The 16,820-nt window shown below is 37.6% G+C and overlaps 2 protein-coding genes across 4 annotated transcripts in view; both read right to left on the reverse strand.

The window, feature by feature from the left end:
* The window catches only part of LOC103315780 (39S ribosomal protein L33, mitochondrial), a 148,029-nt gene extending 131,566 nt beyond the window's left edge, over positions 1 to 16,463 (reverse strand). For 2 of the 3 annotated variants that reach the window (XM_032601892.1, XM_031928078.2), the window contains exon 1: positions 16,070 to 16,300. Coding sequence is in view for 1 of the 3 variants with exons in the window: in XM_031928077.2 (XP_031783937.1) it covers positions 16,070 to 16,110 (41 nt within the window). In the remaining 2 variants the exon portion in view is untranslated. Of the gene's footprint in view, positions 1 to 16,069 lie in introns of all 3 variants that reach the window. The other variant, XM_031928077.2, reaches the window with a different exon arrangement.
* On the reverse strand, positions 670 to 4,241 carry LOC116415702. The gene is made up of 2 exons (XM_016987462.2): positions 3,528 to 4,241; positions 670 to 1,341 (listed from the first exon to the last, which is right to left on the reverse strand). The coding sequence occupies exons 1-2, from the start codon at positions 3,540 to 3,542 to the stop codon at positions 1,012 to 1,014; spliced, it is 345 nt and encodes a 114-aa protein (XP_016842951.1). The 5' UTR covers positions 3,543 to 4,241; the 3' UTR covers positions 670 to 1,011.
* Positions 16,464 to 16,820: the final 357 nt, after the last annotated feature.

Raw genomic sequence — 16,820 nt, forward strand, 5'->3', positions numbered from 1 at the left:
TTGATTAATCTCACTTTATTTTTAGAAAAATAATCCAACTCGCGCAACCTTTCAATTTTTTGTGTATATCATTACAATATCATTTTCTTTAAACTTTCTTTGGAGCAATGAACATTTATACCTAACATCAACCGAGCGACTTTAGGAGTGAGGTGACCCTACTAGTAATATAGTATTTTACATGTGAAAACATACTAAATTGAAAAAATTCATTGCCTTAGGCTGTTACACCTCGCCAAAGAACTAGGGGAGGTTAACGTGGGTGTAATGCCGTGCATTGGGCGAATTGGTGGCCCTGAAAAGGGCCGGTTGTATTTCTCATAGGGGTTTAGTTAGTTAGGTCAGGATGGCCTTGCGGGCTCACGGTATCATGGTTCCAAAGGAGCTACTCCTTCGATCAAGTCATCGTTCGGAACCGGGTGCAGCTCTAGAACGTTTGCGACGAGCTCATCTGCAGAGGTAGATGGTGGTTGAACGACTCGGATTACGGAGAGAGAACACACGATGTAGTCGCGGAGCTCGTGCCCGTACACGGAGAAAAGTCGTCAGTTACACGGAAAATAGTTCGCAGGCTCCGTGGCGCTGTCGACAGCATCGAGAGCGCTGTATTGTGCAGGCCCCTCCCCACTTCCGCGCATCGCGCGCGTGACTGTGCGTAGCTTCCCCTCTTCTGCGCTACAGCCTGACCGACCCTGCGAAAAATTATAAAAGTATTGCAATTTTAACGTTTTCAACTTAAATTTTGGAAACTTGAATGATTTTTCAACGAAAAGCAATGCATTTTACGAAAAAATATATCAGAACATTTTCTTCTTAAATTTGTACAAGGAAAAGAAAAAAAAATGTTCGGACCGGTAAAGTGAAAAGTTTTTGATAATTTTTCCGGAAAATTGTTTGTAAATAATTAATGCACCACTTTAGTGCAAAACATTTTGAGGATTTGGTTTCAGTGGGTTAAAATATATTTAAAAAACCTTGGTGGATCCTTGGACCTTGGCGGCCCACGGTCACTTATGGATAGCGCCAGGACTCGTTCCTTCCGATCGAGCTCGCGACTTCGCAAACAACGCACGGAAAAACACCTACGCCGCAGGATCGGTCAGAATGTAGCGCAGAAGAGGGGAAGCTACGCACAGTCGCGCGCGCGATGCGCGGAAGTGGGGTGGAACCTGCACAATACAGCACTCTCGACACTGTCGACGGGATTCCAACTCCGACTGCCGAAGCGACAACACCTCCTGAATACACAGCTCCACAGCAGATGAGACAATAGGCCGAGACCGCTTGACGACAGGTGCCAACAGCCGTGCCACCGAAGCTTCTCACTGACGCCAAAACAACCTGTAACAGAGGAATTTAAAATCATTATTAAGTTTATCCTCAAAAGGTGTGTGCTCTGTTAGGACTGAATTTTGATGCTTGTTTTTTTTTATTTTTTTTTGCGTTTGCTTATCTTTAAATTCCTATAAGCTATAAGTTGACTTAACATATAGTCCTGAATAGAGCAACTCAAAGGGCTCACTATAGAATCTTATCCCCAACATAAATTCCGAAACGCAGTACCGTGACCATGGATCCACCTAACACCCAAAATTTCCGAATCCATGATTTCACATCCAACCGGTAAAACTCCCCTTTCCAAGCACCATTCGTTATTCACATCGAATCTGGAGACGAGGAGAAGACTAATATATTGGCTCATTCAAATTAGGGGAAATTTTATTGAAAGCGCAATCTAACTTCGAAAACATGAGGAAAATAGGACCACGAAAAATAGAGATTGTATTCCCTACGCTTAAGGAAGCGAATCAAATGGTAGAAAAAACTCAAATCTCCCCGAACACTAGATCCTATACATCCCTAACTTTAAAGTTCTAAAAATAGGCCAAATACACGGTTTGGACCCGGTATACTTTGTCGGAAAACTATAACTAGCGATAGAGGACAAATATAAAGACGTGAAAATCGAAAGGATTTTTAAAAAAGAAAAGAACTCGTTTATCCCTACCAATTTTATTAAAATTTTCTTCAAATCACCAAGTTTACCAGAAAAAGTTAAATTCTTTGGAGTCTCAGTTAAAGTTTACCCGTGCATCTTTAATGTATTACAATGCAAAACCTGATACCGATTTAGACACGCGGCTGCAAACTGCAAAGGCAATCACTCAGCCCTAGACTAATCGAACAAAAGGAGATAAAATATGCTATGGCCACCAAAAATATATCACTATCGCGTGCAAAAAATTTATTTAACTCTGTGTGTCTAAACCACTACGTAAATCCTAAATCAACCAAACCATATTCTCAAGCAGTAAATAACATCCAATCATCAAACCCAAGCCCAAGCAACTGTTTACCAAACACACCGAAACGTAGAAGGCCGGACTCCCCTATAGTCCAAATGGAAAAGAGATAGAATGAAGTGATCACACGAATCAAAACACAATAGCTTTACCTAACGTTATACAAGCATATCCCAATATAAACACCAACGTTATAGAGTCTAAATTTGAGAGCATGTGCGCGATTATGAACGCGTCTATTCAACAGAATAATAATTTGTGTCAAGCGATTTTTACGTTAATAGAAGCCATCACAAAAGAAAAAAGAAAAAATTAAATATCTCCTTTCTTAACTCTAGATATAACTATTAATTATAATAATTATTTATAATATTTATTTCACTCGTGATCATGGTTTTATTAAGAATAAGTTGTATTCATCCCTCAGACATAACTTTAAAAACGACCGCGTATTTTATGTAAATAGACTTAACAATAAGAAACCAAAGAAGTACCTGACTAAATCCCCCTAAAATAGGCCTTTCAAATATTCTCGAAAAGTCGTACACCTGTGGCATGAAAACTCACTAAGATTGGTAACGAAACGCACAAGTCTCTATGGAATCACACAGCACCAATACTAAGTAACCAGCCCATGCAAAACCCTCCACATTTAAAGGAATCAAAATGACCCAACAGCCTCAGTTTGATATTCTGCAATGGAATTGTCGTAGCCTGAGGGGCAAGAACTATGAACTTAAAATGCTCCACAATGATTTTTCTGTAGCCTCCTTACAGGAAACATGGCTTAAAGACCAGGATATTATGCGCCTTAAAGAGTTTAACTGTATCAGAAAAGACCGTATAACCAATACGAACGGGGGCGGGCTATTAAACAAAGGGTACAGACCCATTGTCTTGGCCTCAAACCTTCTAAAACTCCTGGAAAAAATCATCAAAAAATGGTTAGATTGGTACGTAGAAGATGACTATATAATACCTTCCTCACAATTTGGCTTCCGCAAACAAAAATCAACCCAAGATAGTACAACCCTCCTAGCCAGTAAGGCTTACCTCTCCCTATAAAAAAAACAAGTTTTTGCTGTCCTTATGCTGAATATCGAAGGAGCCTTTGACAATGTAGATCCTAACACTCTCATACAAGACCTTATTGAACTAAATATTAGTAGCATAACCACCCCTTTCACCCAGAAAATAAGAAGCTTTAGGAACATATTCTTTTACCTCAATAAGAAGCATATCGAGGACCAATCCACCACAAAAGGACTCCCACTGAGGCCATCGAGGAAGGTGCTAACCAGCTTAAGCATTGGCTTAAACAAAGAGGCCTAAATATTGCCCCACACAAGTTCCAGTTCATTCTCATAAATAATAGAAGAAAATTCCTAAAACACATAAAAATATAAATAGATAAAACAGATATCTTCCCCGCGGATCAAGTAAAATTCTTGGGTGTAACTTTCGACTCTAAATTGAGATGGTTACCTCACATCAAAGATATTAAAAACAGAGCAATAAGTACCTTAAACATTCTAAAAGCCTTCTCAAACAAAAATTTCGGAGTCAAACCTCCCTTACTTTTAAACACATATAAAGCCCTCACTAGGCCCATTCTGGAATGGGGGTTCTCATTCTTTTCAAACGCAGCTGATTGTCACCTTAAGAAGCTCAAATCGGACCATAACACAGGATTGAAAATATGCCTGGGCATTCCAAGATTCTCATTCAACATCCTTGCCCTCAATGCCGCTGTAGAAACCACACTCGAACACCGCAGGGAAATTCTAATAAAAAAATACATTATGAAATCAGCAAACATTAAAAAAAAACCGCATAAATTATATTAAATCATTATTAGAATCAGTAAAAAAAATGCTAAAAACAAATCCAAATTCATCATGAGAACCACAATTAAATACTATAAAGAAATAAAAGACACACAACCTGATATATTCCAAACCGAACTACCTGACCCATACGAATTTCCACTTGAATGCCAAGACACAGCCGTCAACGTTAAGAATATCGCCTGGGATTCGGCAAATGAGGTTGGAATTAGTTTGGACCAACTAGTTTTGCAGAATTTTCCAGCGTGCGATAGAATCTTTGTTGATGCAACCCATCCTCTCAGGCATGACTGTCAGGGACTGGCCGTATATCATGAAAATCAAAACAATATATTAAAATATAAAATCAAAAACTCTTCCACTAGCACAGAATCTGAGACCTACGCAATATTAATCACACCGATACATTAAAATTAGAAACCTTAAGAACTCAACTGTCTTTTCCGACTCGAAAACTGCAATTCATCATCATATTAAAAACACAACCTGCAATGCCACAACATCAGCCCTAATCTTGGAATGCAAACTGAACATCCAATTTATCCAAAAAAATAAAAACAATGTTAACTTAGTGTAGATACCTAGCCACATGCAACACCACGGCAGATAGGGAGGAAAAAATGCCATAGAACTGCACGATATATCAACATTCAAAATCAACTGGTACCAATTGTTTCTCTCTCAAATTCACCTACTCGATGCTAAGTGGCATAGCTTTCATACAGTACAGCTTGACAAAAAAGGAAAAGAATGTCTCAAAAAACTATCTTTCAGTCGTCTAAACAACATTAAAAAAATTTTAAATAACCTTAACAAAGAACAGATCAGTATTTACCTAAGAATCCTCACAGTCTCTCCCTGCACTCCAGAGAAACTATATAGAATGAACCTCCTAGATAGCCCCACATGCATCTGTGGACACGAATACTGCGACCTGCAACACTTAACATGGGAGTGTAATCAATATATTATTCTTAGAAACGAATTAAAAGAAATCTTAAGAGTCAAATACAATACCAATACCTTTGACACCTGCTCTATTCTGGCATCTATGGGCGACTTGTCCATACAATCACTGTGCGAATTCTGCATCAAAGCAGGCATTAGAATTTAGTCAGCAAAGAGCAGACCTTTCACTTTTCTCGCGTGCTTGATGAGCTCGATTTTACGCGGGTGGAGGTGAGAGGTTTAAAGGCCTCGCGCAGACCACAAACACACCCACTGCAAGAGGCCACATCAGCAAGGAGCAACAATATAAAACTACTCCAAAGAACCACTCAAGGGCCACAGGGCGTATCTCCCTGCCACCACTAAATAGCAGTCAGGTCGGTGAACTGACGAAATTCAAGCCGCGTAGCGGATTCTACCTCCGCTACCAACCTACAAAAAAAAGACGCTTTCGACAGCGCCACGGAGCCTAGGAACTATTTTCCGTGTATGGCAATAATGCAAGCAGAGACGGCAGCGCGGCGTGCAGCGCCACAGACGATGACGACTAGCAGCTCAAGCTATCTTTCCCCCCACCATGTGGCAGTGTGCGAGTCACGAATTCGGGCGCTGCGTCACAGCGTGTTTTGTCCTGCCCTGCACTGGTTTTTCCATGCGCGAAGTCTGAGGACGAGTTTGCTTTTCGGGAACGCGTGTGAAATTTACGTGTAAAACGTGGTAAATATTGATGGAAATGAGTCCAGTTTTGCTACTCGGGGGTTTTTGGGGGTTACTGAACACGAATATGGCGACGGCGACGGCCTCCGAGGTACCTAGTGCCCAGGGTGGACGGTATAAACCTAGAGTTTTATGAAAATTACTAACACAGTTAAAACTTGTAATCAGTTAAAACTCGTTACTCGGGAGTTTTTGGGGTCGTTGAATACGAATATCGTAACAGCAACAGTTTCCGATGTAATGCTAATTATAATTCTAGAAGGCAACGTTAATACCGTCTACCCTGGGCACCAGGTACCTCGGAGGCCGTCGCCGTCGCCATATTCGTGTTCAGCGACCCCGTTCGTGTTATGCGCTTTCGTTGCGCAGCGCCGACGGCAGTATTGAGGGGGGGGGGGGGGTAATCATACGCCAGCGACTCAGTAGGTGATAGGTAACAGGGTCTAGAAAATACACAAGCAACTTCAGAAAATAACTAAGGTTCCAAAATGAAAAATTTCCAGGAAAGCGTAGAAGTAAAACCACGTTAATACAATATTTCTATGCGTATTAACAAACATTTCGAACATTATAAAATTCTTTAGCAATAAAACAAGGTAGTTAAAGCAACATGTATATGGGACAGTACTGGCCATAGCAAGGCTAAGCGATTTTATACGACTTTCTCAAGAAAGAGAAAATAAAACCCATAAATAAGGGTCAAACAGCACAAATTAAGTGAGGAGGTAGCTAATGATGGTGAGTTTTGTGGTGATTCAAACAGTTTTTTTATAATAATACGAACAATCATTGGGCCAAGTGACAGTGGATGCCACTCATGACGCGGATCGGATCAGCTTCTGCGCTCGTGCGCAAGCACACGAGAGCCAAACCATGCGCGCGAAGATTCAAATCACGAGACGATCGACATAAAATAAGATTTAAACAATTTTAGAGGAGTCCTCCTGGTCAAGGGCTGATGGATTGACATCTCGCGAATGCAGCAGGTTAAATTTTTTCTTTGCTGCAATCATTTCCCTAGCCAGATGAGAAGTGCGCAATTTTACAAAGTAAGAGGTGGACCATGCCTTACTCGAAGTTACAGAGCGATCTCTGGTTACATCAGGTTGACAAGACACAATATCTTCTACGATAGGGTAGGTAAGAACCTCTTGGCGCGAAACGCGACGCTGTCTACCGGATTCTATTGGTATTGGGGTGTTGCGTGCAGCAACTCGTATGTTATCAGACCTAGATACAACTTGTTTTTTAGAAGCATTTAGCGATATTTCAAGCAATTTAGTGGTTGTAATAATAAAAGCTGAAGATAAATAAACATGTCATGTACTTTTTAAGCTTCGTCAACTGTTTTTCTCTTTTAATGTGTATCTATATCGATGATCTATATAGATATACATTATGTTGCTGGCAATGGCTTCGCAAAGCGCCCTATTATTTTCATTTGGATTTTTCACTCAATATTTTATATATGTTATCTCACTCAACATCTTTACATATGGGTTATTAAGTTAAGCAACTCGGTACTAAAACCAATTTTAACTGAACCGAAGGGCAATAATGGGTTAGAATAGTTATTTTTTAAATACATGTGAGTATCTCATATAAGCGCGTTGCATTGTCTTTAAAATACTAAAATAACGAACTTAAACTCAAGCGAAGGGCGGTAATGGGTTAGTAGGGATATTTTGTTTTTTCCTAGAGGAAGCTTTGTAATAGTAAAATTTCCAGTTTCTCTAAAACTTCATAGAAACGTATTTGAAGGTGTTTAGAGTTTGAATCATGCGCGTTTTTAGCAAATGTCCGTGCGGATGGCTACCCTGTTGAAAATAATGACGTCATTAAATAACGTTAAATGACGTCATTTGTTGCTACAAATTGGAACCTTTTATGACATCATTATTTTCAACAGGTTGTACTTCTAAATACGTATACTTTTGAATACTTCAAAATTGATGAAATGGTTGCCTATATAGGTGCACCATCCGGATGGTAGTACGGAAAATGGGGGCTAACGCCAAAGAAATATTGTTTTTTAATTATTTTTTGTTTAGTAAAATTATTATTATTATTATTAGCTTTATTGTTGTTATACATAACGTATTTACAATATTCTACAAAAATATAATTCTCCCCGTACATCTTTTTTCATTTTTTATCTTTTTTATTTTTTTCTTGTACATAGTGCACTGTAGCTTCCTCTTCCCTAGTCTTCCTTCTTCCTTCTTGCCCTTCTCTCCTCCTCCTCATCCCTCATCTCCGCTTCTTTCACCTTCTTTATCCTACCCTCTTCCCTTGAGAGTCTAGACCTCCCTGAACATTTCATCTTCAGGGCTATCACAGAGTCGTACGTGTTGGCTGCAGTATCACACTTCAATACCCAGGCCAGGGGAAGCGATGGCATCCCACAGGTTGTAATATCCAAAGCATTGCCAATACTCGCTCATTTACTTTGTCAAATTTTCAACCTGTCTTTGAGCGAGGCACGCTTTCCTTCCGCCTGGAAGTCCTTTTCCACTTTTTCTACTTCTTTCTTCCTTGCCGACGCTCCTAGTTTATTTCTCTCTACACTTCTAGGGACTATTCCTCGGAGTTCCCTAGGTGGTTTCCGCGCGGTCTTCCTTCCCTTTCTTTATTCTTCTTTCTCCTTTATTCTGTTACTTTTTCTTTGATTTTCCGTTTCCATATAATACTGTTAAGGATCCCTATTTGACTTCTTTTGTCTCCGCATATTTCTTCCCATTTTTTCCCTGATATCTTCGTCTCCTCACATTTTTCCATTACGTGTCTCAGTGTCTCTTCTTCTCTCCCGCACATGCTGCATTTTCTGTCTTCTTCTTTCATCCAGTAGTGGTTGCCTCTCGTTTCGCTTTCTAGTCTAAATCTTGCTATCTTTTCCAGTGCCCCTCTCCCTTTCTTCTGTCTCTCCTAGATATTCCGGAATTTCTCCTTGTTCCATTAGTAGTTCTCTTACCTCTTCTGCATATTTCGACCCTCTTATTTCCTCTCTTCACTTTTGCCATTGTGCGTCCTTGTTTATCCTTTCAATCTCCTCATCTACCCCTTCACCCTCTTCTACTCTCCTGTTGTATTCTTCCACCGATATACCGCATTTTTCTAATTCGCTCCTTCTTACATCCTTCCCTCTTCCTCTCCGTATCTCTTTTTCTCCCTCTTTTCTCCGTAAGCACCAACATTCTCTTAGCAAGGAGTTTTCTTTAGCCTTCCTTAATTTTCCCTCGTATCTAACTGCCCTTTTTCTTGCTCTTGTTTCCAGTTTGAAGCGTTTCGTCTCCCAGTGTATAATGCGTGCTGGAGTTGTTCTCTCCAGTTTCAGAACCCATTTCATATATCTTCTCTGTATTTTCTCCAGTTCTTCCTGCCCTTTCCAACCCCAAATCTCCGCTCCGTACTCCATTACGCTCTGAACTAGTGCGTCGAAGAGTTTCATCCTCAGCTTCCAGCTCTCATTAAAGATTGCCTCCCATATTCCCCATACTGTGCCTAGCACGGCGATTGCCTTTTCTTTCACTTTCTTAATTTGTTCATCTTCCTTCCCGTTTTCTTTCATAGTGTAGCCTAGGTATTCAAATTTCTTCACCACCTTTACCTCTTCTCCATTCCACTCGAATTTCTCCTCTCTCTTCCTTCTTCCCCCGTTTCTGAATATCATAATCTTTGTTTTCTCAGTGTTCAGTTCTAGTCCCTTTCTTCTTATGAATCCCTTAAATCTTTTCAGCATTTGCTTAAGTCCACTTGCGTTCGTTGCTAAGAGCACCACATCATCCGCATACGAGATCGACCATATTTTTTTTCTTCCTAGAATGATCCCGCCTTCCTGTATTTTCCCCATCTCTACTTCCAGATCTGCCATTGCCAAATTAAAAAGTAGCGGACTAAGTGGGCATCCCTGTCTTACCCCTTTTTGCGTGACGAAGCTACCTACTTTTTTTCTCCTATGTTCACTTCTCATTCCGTCTTTTCATAAATATCTTCAACCCTCTCTCTAATCTTCATGCTCACTCCCAGTCTCTTCAACATTCTCCACATTTCCTCCCTATTTATTTTGTCGAAAGCTGCTTTCATGTCTGTGAAGCATGCGTAAACCTTCCCACCTTTCTTCCTCAGCTCTTGCTCCACTGCCTTACTCACCACGTATATTGCATCTATCGTCCCTCTCCCTTTTCTAAATCCCATCTGCGTGTCGCTCAGTCTGTTCTCTTCTTCTATCTTCTTCTCCATTCTCCCTCTTATCAGTTCTGCATATTGTTATGGCCGGGTTCGGATAATAATAATAACAACACGTTATTTATAGAAAATCACTCTTGAACTCGGACTCTTTATTCAAACGTAAACACAACTGTTCTCAACAGCTGACAGAATCAGACTGAACATAAACAACAACATCCGCGATGTCGTTGATCTCGTTGCTAAGGTCGCTATGCGCGATTCTTGGTGTTCGAATCGCGCAACGTTCAGGCTCGGTCACAACAATATATTTTGTATCCTGTATCCATTAGGGTTATCCCTCTGTAGTTTTTACATTCTTCTTTATCTCCTTTTTTAAAGATTTGTTTCACTGTCCCTTTTCTCCATTCTTCTGGTAGTCCCTCTCCTTTCCATATCTTTCCCAGTATCTCCGTCAGCTCCTCTACTAGGTTCTCTTCACCATATTTCCATGCTTCGTTTTGTATTTCATCATCTCCTGGTGCCTTTTTCTCCGTTAACTTTCTGATTATTTCCCTCACTTCCTCTACTTCTATCTCTCTTTCCTCCTCTTCCATCCCCCTTCTTGCTGGCTCTTCTATTTCCCTGATCCCCTCTCTCTGTCTTACTCTCTCCTAGTTGCCCTTTAAAGTGTTCTAACCACTTCGCATCTTCTATCTTCTTATCAACCTGCTCTCTTTTCCCTCTTCTTCTCCTTTTAACCATATTCCAGAATTTTTTGCCCGATCTGTCCTCTTTCGCTTCATTTACCTTCTTCGTTAGTCCCTCTTCCTTTTTGTTCCTGTACATGTTCTTTAATTCTCTCTTTACCTGTGTGTACCTGTTGACCCCATCTCTTCTAATCCCTTTTTTTGCCCTCTTCATTTCTGCCCTCTTTGTTCTGCATTCTTCATCCCACCATCTATTCTTTTCATTCTTCTTTCTCATTCCTCTTTTGGTTTGTATTACGTTCCTTATTTTCACTTTCAATTCTCTCGATGATTTCGCTTCTCCTCCTTTCTCTAGCCAGTTCCTGTATTTTATAATGGCCTTCTCTGTCCATATTGCTCTACTAGTTTCCTCTTTTACCACCTCCGCTTTTCTCTCTGTATCTATCTCTATCTTAAGCACCCCATGGTCCGATTCTATTCTATCATTTATCTTCATCCTTTTTATCTTTCTCCTCCCTTCCTCATTTGCTATCCCGTAATCTATTACTGAACATCCCATTCCTCCCACGTACATTATTTCCACTTCCTCATCTCCTTCTATGTTACCGTTTAATATGGATAGCCCTATCTCTTTTAATCTGTCTAATAGCTCTTCCCCTTCTTTATTTATTGTTTTATCCTTGGATTCTCTTCTTTCCTCATTTCCCTCCTCACCCAGACTTCCACCCTCTGTTCCTGTCCTTGCATTTAGGTCTCCGCACCAAAGTATCCTACCTCCTCCATCTGCCCTTTCTAGCATTTCCTCTATCTCTTTATAGTTCTTCTTTTTCTCATCCCTTATATATATCGAGCCTATCTACCATTCATCTCCTTTTATTCTGATCTTGCATCCTATAAATTCTCCTGATCTCCCTTCCATCCACTCTACTTTATCCTCTTTACTTCTTTTACTGACTGCCATTATCATTCCTCCCTTTAGTCTACCTCTGCTTCCCCCCTTCTTTGCCTCTCTTACGTCTACCTCGTATCCCTGTAGCCTTTTCCTTATGCTTTCCTCTTCTCCGCCTCCTGTCCATGTCTCTTGCAGGCAAATGACGTCGAATTCCCGTAGAAATCCCCATCCTTCGTCGTTCACCCCTTTAAGTCCTGCCACGTTCCAGCTCAATACTTTCAGAATTTCTTTTTCTTTCCTTTTTTCTCTGCCTTTCTTCTTTCCCTTATTCTTGCCTTCTTCCTCTTTTCAGTTTGTTTCTTCCTACTTTAACTTGTTTCCCTTCGCTTTTCTACTCTTTCGCCAGCCAGTTCAGCTTCTCTCTATTTCTCCTCTCTATCCAAGTTGTATCGTGATCTATGAACACGTCCGTGCCCTTTAGTTTATTCTTAGCCTCCATTATCTTTTCCTTTCCTTCTGTCTACGCATTCTACCCCGATTCTGTTTGTGGCCTTGCCTCTAATCAGCCATCTCCTCTTTACCTTCACCGTAATTTCTAGCTTTCTTTCTTCAAACCAACCTTCGATCTTCACCTTGTCCCACCTATTCTCTCTGAGCCCTGTTATTACCACATTGTTCCGTTTCCTTTCTCTTTCTCCTTCCTCAATCCTCCATTCTAGCTCCTTCAGTTGTTTATCATCCTTTTCCTTCTCCTTTTTCCCTTTACTTCCTGCTTCCGCCTTATCTGTCTTCTCTCCTTCTGCCTTCTCCTCCAACACTTTTAATTGAGTTTAATTTAATTCAATATTTAGGGAGTCGCAAAGCTCTTAAAGAGATCTTTACGATGGCTTCAAGATTACATCTATAATTTCTGAAAGATATCTTTGCGAATGCATAAAAATACCTTTCGGCTGGACACTCCGCAACCTATAAGCCATCTTAAATGATTCCTATCAGAATTTCTTAAAGACGTCTGTTTACCTAGAGAAAGTCATGTTTAAGTGCGCTTTTAGAAAACTTGTTGTTTATTGGGTTAGTAAACCGACATCTTTTTTAAGGCTACTTTTCAAGAAAACGCGACGGTCATGTTTTTGTAACGGTAAAGTGGACAAATTCACGTCGAGTGTACGTATGCCATTATGATTCTGGAACCACGCGACTGATCGTAATAAAATTTTACATGCATTTATGTTTTCTAATTCTGAATTCAGGAAATTTTTTTTTATGATTCTGACCATTTTATTGCCATATTATAGCCATTTTTTGATTTTTTAATTAATATTTTTGCTTTTTTTTTGATGATAGGATTTATACAATATATTAAACAATAGTGTATCTAAAAGAGCATAAAATTGCCTACTTTTTCCCGCAAGATTTTCTAGATTGACTGTTCCGTTTAATTGTTATGATAAAAAAGGTGATTTGAAAACAAAATTAATAATATTTCTAAAACTAAATCGTCAAACGTTTTGAAAAAATTTAAGATAATAAAAAACGATAATATCTATTTGCTGTTTAAATTTTAAGCTATTTTGGCGACTAGTTTTTGAGCTAAAAATCGTACGATTACGGGAGCAAAGAGACAAAGTTGAAATTTTGAGAAAAAGATAGATCTTTTGCTTGCCTCGGCTAAGTTCTTTTTGCAGCTTATGAAACCGATTACTTTAAAAGGAATTAAGATTCAAATTTTTTGTCTCTCACCCTGTATACCCTGTATACAACTAAAAATTGTTATTTTTGTTATACCTCATTACTCGCTAACTAAAATTCAGAATGTTTTGAGAAAATTCATGATTTTATGAGGTTATGAGGACCCTATGGTATTTAAAATATCCCTATATAAAAAAGTCATGACCGGATGAAGTGAAGCCAAGAATGCGTCAATATGATTGGCTCATGTAGTGCGCATGCGTCAAAAGTATCGTTAGAATTTTTTGATTTGTTTATGATTTCTAAAATTGATTCTAATATTAAAAATGTAATATAATACTATAATACATATCAAATTATAATTTGTGTATTTATAATATTCTAGAGACATTCTACTCTCGAGACTATTCTATTCTCGAGACATAACCTTAAAATATTAAAAGGAAGTTGGCGACGAAATCGCGGCAATTTTGAAATTTATATGAGTGCGAAATGAATCATATATTGTAAAGTTTGATATATTTCCGTGATAGAAAACGAATATTAAAAATATCAATCAAGTATTTATATTCCATTTAATAAGTTAATGAAATTATAGTCTACTACAGTGCGCGCAGCACACTGCGCCAAGTCTAGTTAAGGTTTAAAATTTTCCATGAAAATTATATGGTTTGATATTGTCACAGCTGCTCCTTCCGTGAAATAATTAAGATTGAAAGTATTTTAAAAATCATTGATATACTATATATTTTATCTATTGAAACTATAAATTTTGTTGGAGGAAGATTGGCAGCGGTTTTTTAATACACGTGCATCTCTCGCATAAACATGTTGTTAAAATACGAAAATATCCAACTTAAACTCAGGTGGAGAGCGGTAATGAATTAGTAGTTTTTTTTATATATGTGAGTTTCTTACATAAACACTTTGCGTTGCCTTTAGAATACGAAAATAAAAATATGTTATGTGTATATTAGTATACAAAACGCCCAGTCGACCAAAAGCTATATTGACCAAAGTTTGGCGACCAACTATCTTTGAGAAAGTGCCATTGAATTAACAACTCGAATCTTTATATTTTTGTATGCACATGTTCATCAAAAAACAAAAAAAAGTTTTCGAAAATACATTCTTTCAAAAAAAGTTTACCAAAAAACATCTACAATCTACCTCAATTTGATTTTTATTACATTTTACTTAAATTAGTTGCAATATTGTACAAAATTGTATTTTTAATTGACTTTGAAATATACTTGAATGTTTGTGACAAAATTTATTAACATAACATTATAATAATCAACTATATACTGATTTAAACATTATTATACAATAGTCGCTAATTAAATTTCTTACGTATACCAACTTTACTTATTTTACGCGTTAAATTTAATGCATTTTTTAGTCTGAAGTTAGCAGAAGAGCGTGTGGCGGTATGCTACTCCAAATTTCCTAGTAGACTTGTTTATCATTGCTGTACATGACGTTTCACTTTTAGGTTAGATTATTAAAAATAGTCTAATATGTTTTATTAATATTGTGCCGTGAATGATAATTTCATCTAACCATACATACTGTTTTTCCTTTATTTGTACAACAAGCATTTAAAAAAAATAGAGCTTATTTCATTATTTGTACAACAATAGTCGTAAATAAAGCATGTGGCGTACAAATAGAAAGGGCCAATTAAAAAATAGTACAATTAACATGAAAATATAAGTCAAATGAGCTTCTGTCTGAAACTTTCTATTAATAATTATGGAAAATAGAATCGCTTATTAAGTGATAATCATTATTTGTTGTATTTTGACTTATAAATCTTCAATTTTTAAAGATATTCCATAAACAAAAATAAAAAGTAGACTTGTTTTGACTAGCTATACCTAGTGTAGTACTATCTTTAGAATGCTCAAATTATGTTGATACTGTACAAGACCCTTATTGCTCTTCCATTTTTTACTTACTGTTGGCATCCGTTCTACAATTATTTAGTTAAATACACAAAGCTACTTCAACATTGTTTCATCAGATTGGTTGCAATAGTATTCAATACATCCTTTCACAGATTTGATCACGATTTGATTACATGAGAATCATTTCAACAATGAACATTAATAAAATTGACGCTTTGCTTAACTTTCATACTGCATAACTGGCATATAGAATAATTAAAAATTTGGTTAATATTATAGATATTTTGGATATTCTTGCACCCAGAATGCTTAATTATAATTTGCGAAATTCCAGAGTGGTCCATGAAACTAATTGTTCTAAAAACTATATATGATCTTTACAAAACATAGGTTATCTCCATTAAGAATAATATTCCATTAGCTGTCATAGGTGGTGTCATAGCTTCAGGAATGAACAATATCTTTCAAGTCTAATTGAAAAGCGATCATTCTACCCTACACCTAATCTAACATTTCATTTTCATTTTTTGTAGTTTATTTCATTTTTTGGAGTTTTGTGCGTCTCGCGACCTGCTTTGCTTTGTATGTTATAAGTCACGGGCTTTAAAGTCCATGAATTCACAATAAATAAAAAAAATAATAAATAAATAAAAGTCTTTGTAGACAAATTATTGTCTATAAGACTGTTGATATCTTAATTTTACTGTATTAACTTTATATCGTTATAGTATCTTTTATCTTGATTTTAAATCAATTGAGCGCAGTTCACTTCTCATAGTGTCATGAAGTTATTATAGTGCTATTATTGCTTACAACAATTTTTTGTAACACTTTAAAGTCTGTATAAAATTATAATAAATACAGTATAAAGCTATGTTTTTTAACTTACTTGCTTTTTACTCGCTTTAAAAAGAAAGTTGAAAGAAACATTTTTATTAACCAAAAATAAGTATCAAGAAATTAAATAAATTTCTAAATCCTTAACATAAATGCTATAGATATTTATATCGAAATTAAATCACATTTAAATCATGCAACTATTTTTCTTTTCTTTAAAGAGTTATCAGCTCTAAGCCATCTACTCTACTTGCAACTATTTTAGGTTAGTATTATATCACCCTTTTTAGGGTACGTGCCAGTCCACCCAAAGCGCCATTCCGCCCGACGCCGAGACAAGTTCGTCTGCTCGAGGGCGATAGAACGGGGGTAAAGTCTGTACGGGCAGAGTATAACACTGAGCGCTGTCGCGCATGGGGACGCCATGTTAACGTGTAATCATCGTTAAGCGAGACGGCGGTTTAATTTGCAATGGCGCTTCTTGAAGAAAGTAAGTGTTAAATTAACTAATTATATTATTCATGATATAAATTTGATAAGATGAACATCCAATTATTCATTTTCAATTAATAATAACACGCGTAAAAATATTATATGAGATCTCATATGATATTCGTACTGAGATCTATATGAGATCGCATATGAGATCTCATATGACATCTCACGTAGATCTCATATACATCTCATATAAATCTCAGTACGCATTTCAGTCATGTGAGAACTATATGAGAACTCACGTAGATCTCATATACATCTCAAATAAATCTCAGTACGCATTTCAGTCATATGAGACCTATATAAGA

The sequence above is a fragment of the Nasonia vitripennis genome (assembly GCF_009193385.2).
Source record: "Nasonia vitripennis strain AsymCx chromosome 4 unlocalized genomic scaffold, Nvit_psr_1.1 chr4_random0003, whole genome shotgun sequence".
Lineage (NCBI taxonomy): Eukaryota > Metazoa > Arthropoda > Insecta > Hymenoptera > Pteromalidae > Nasonia > Nasonia vitripennis.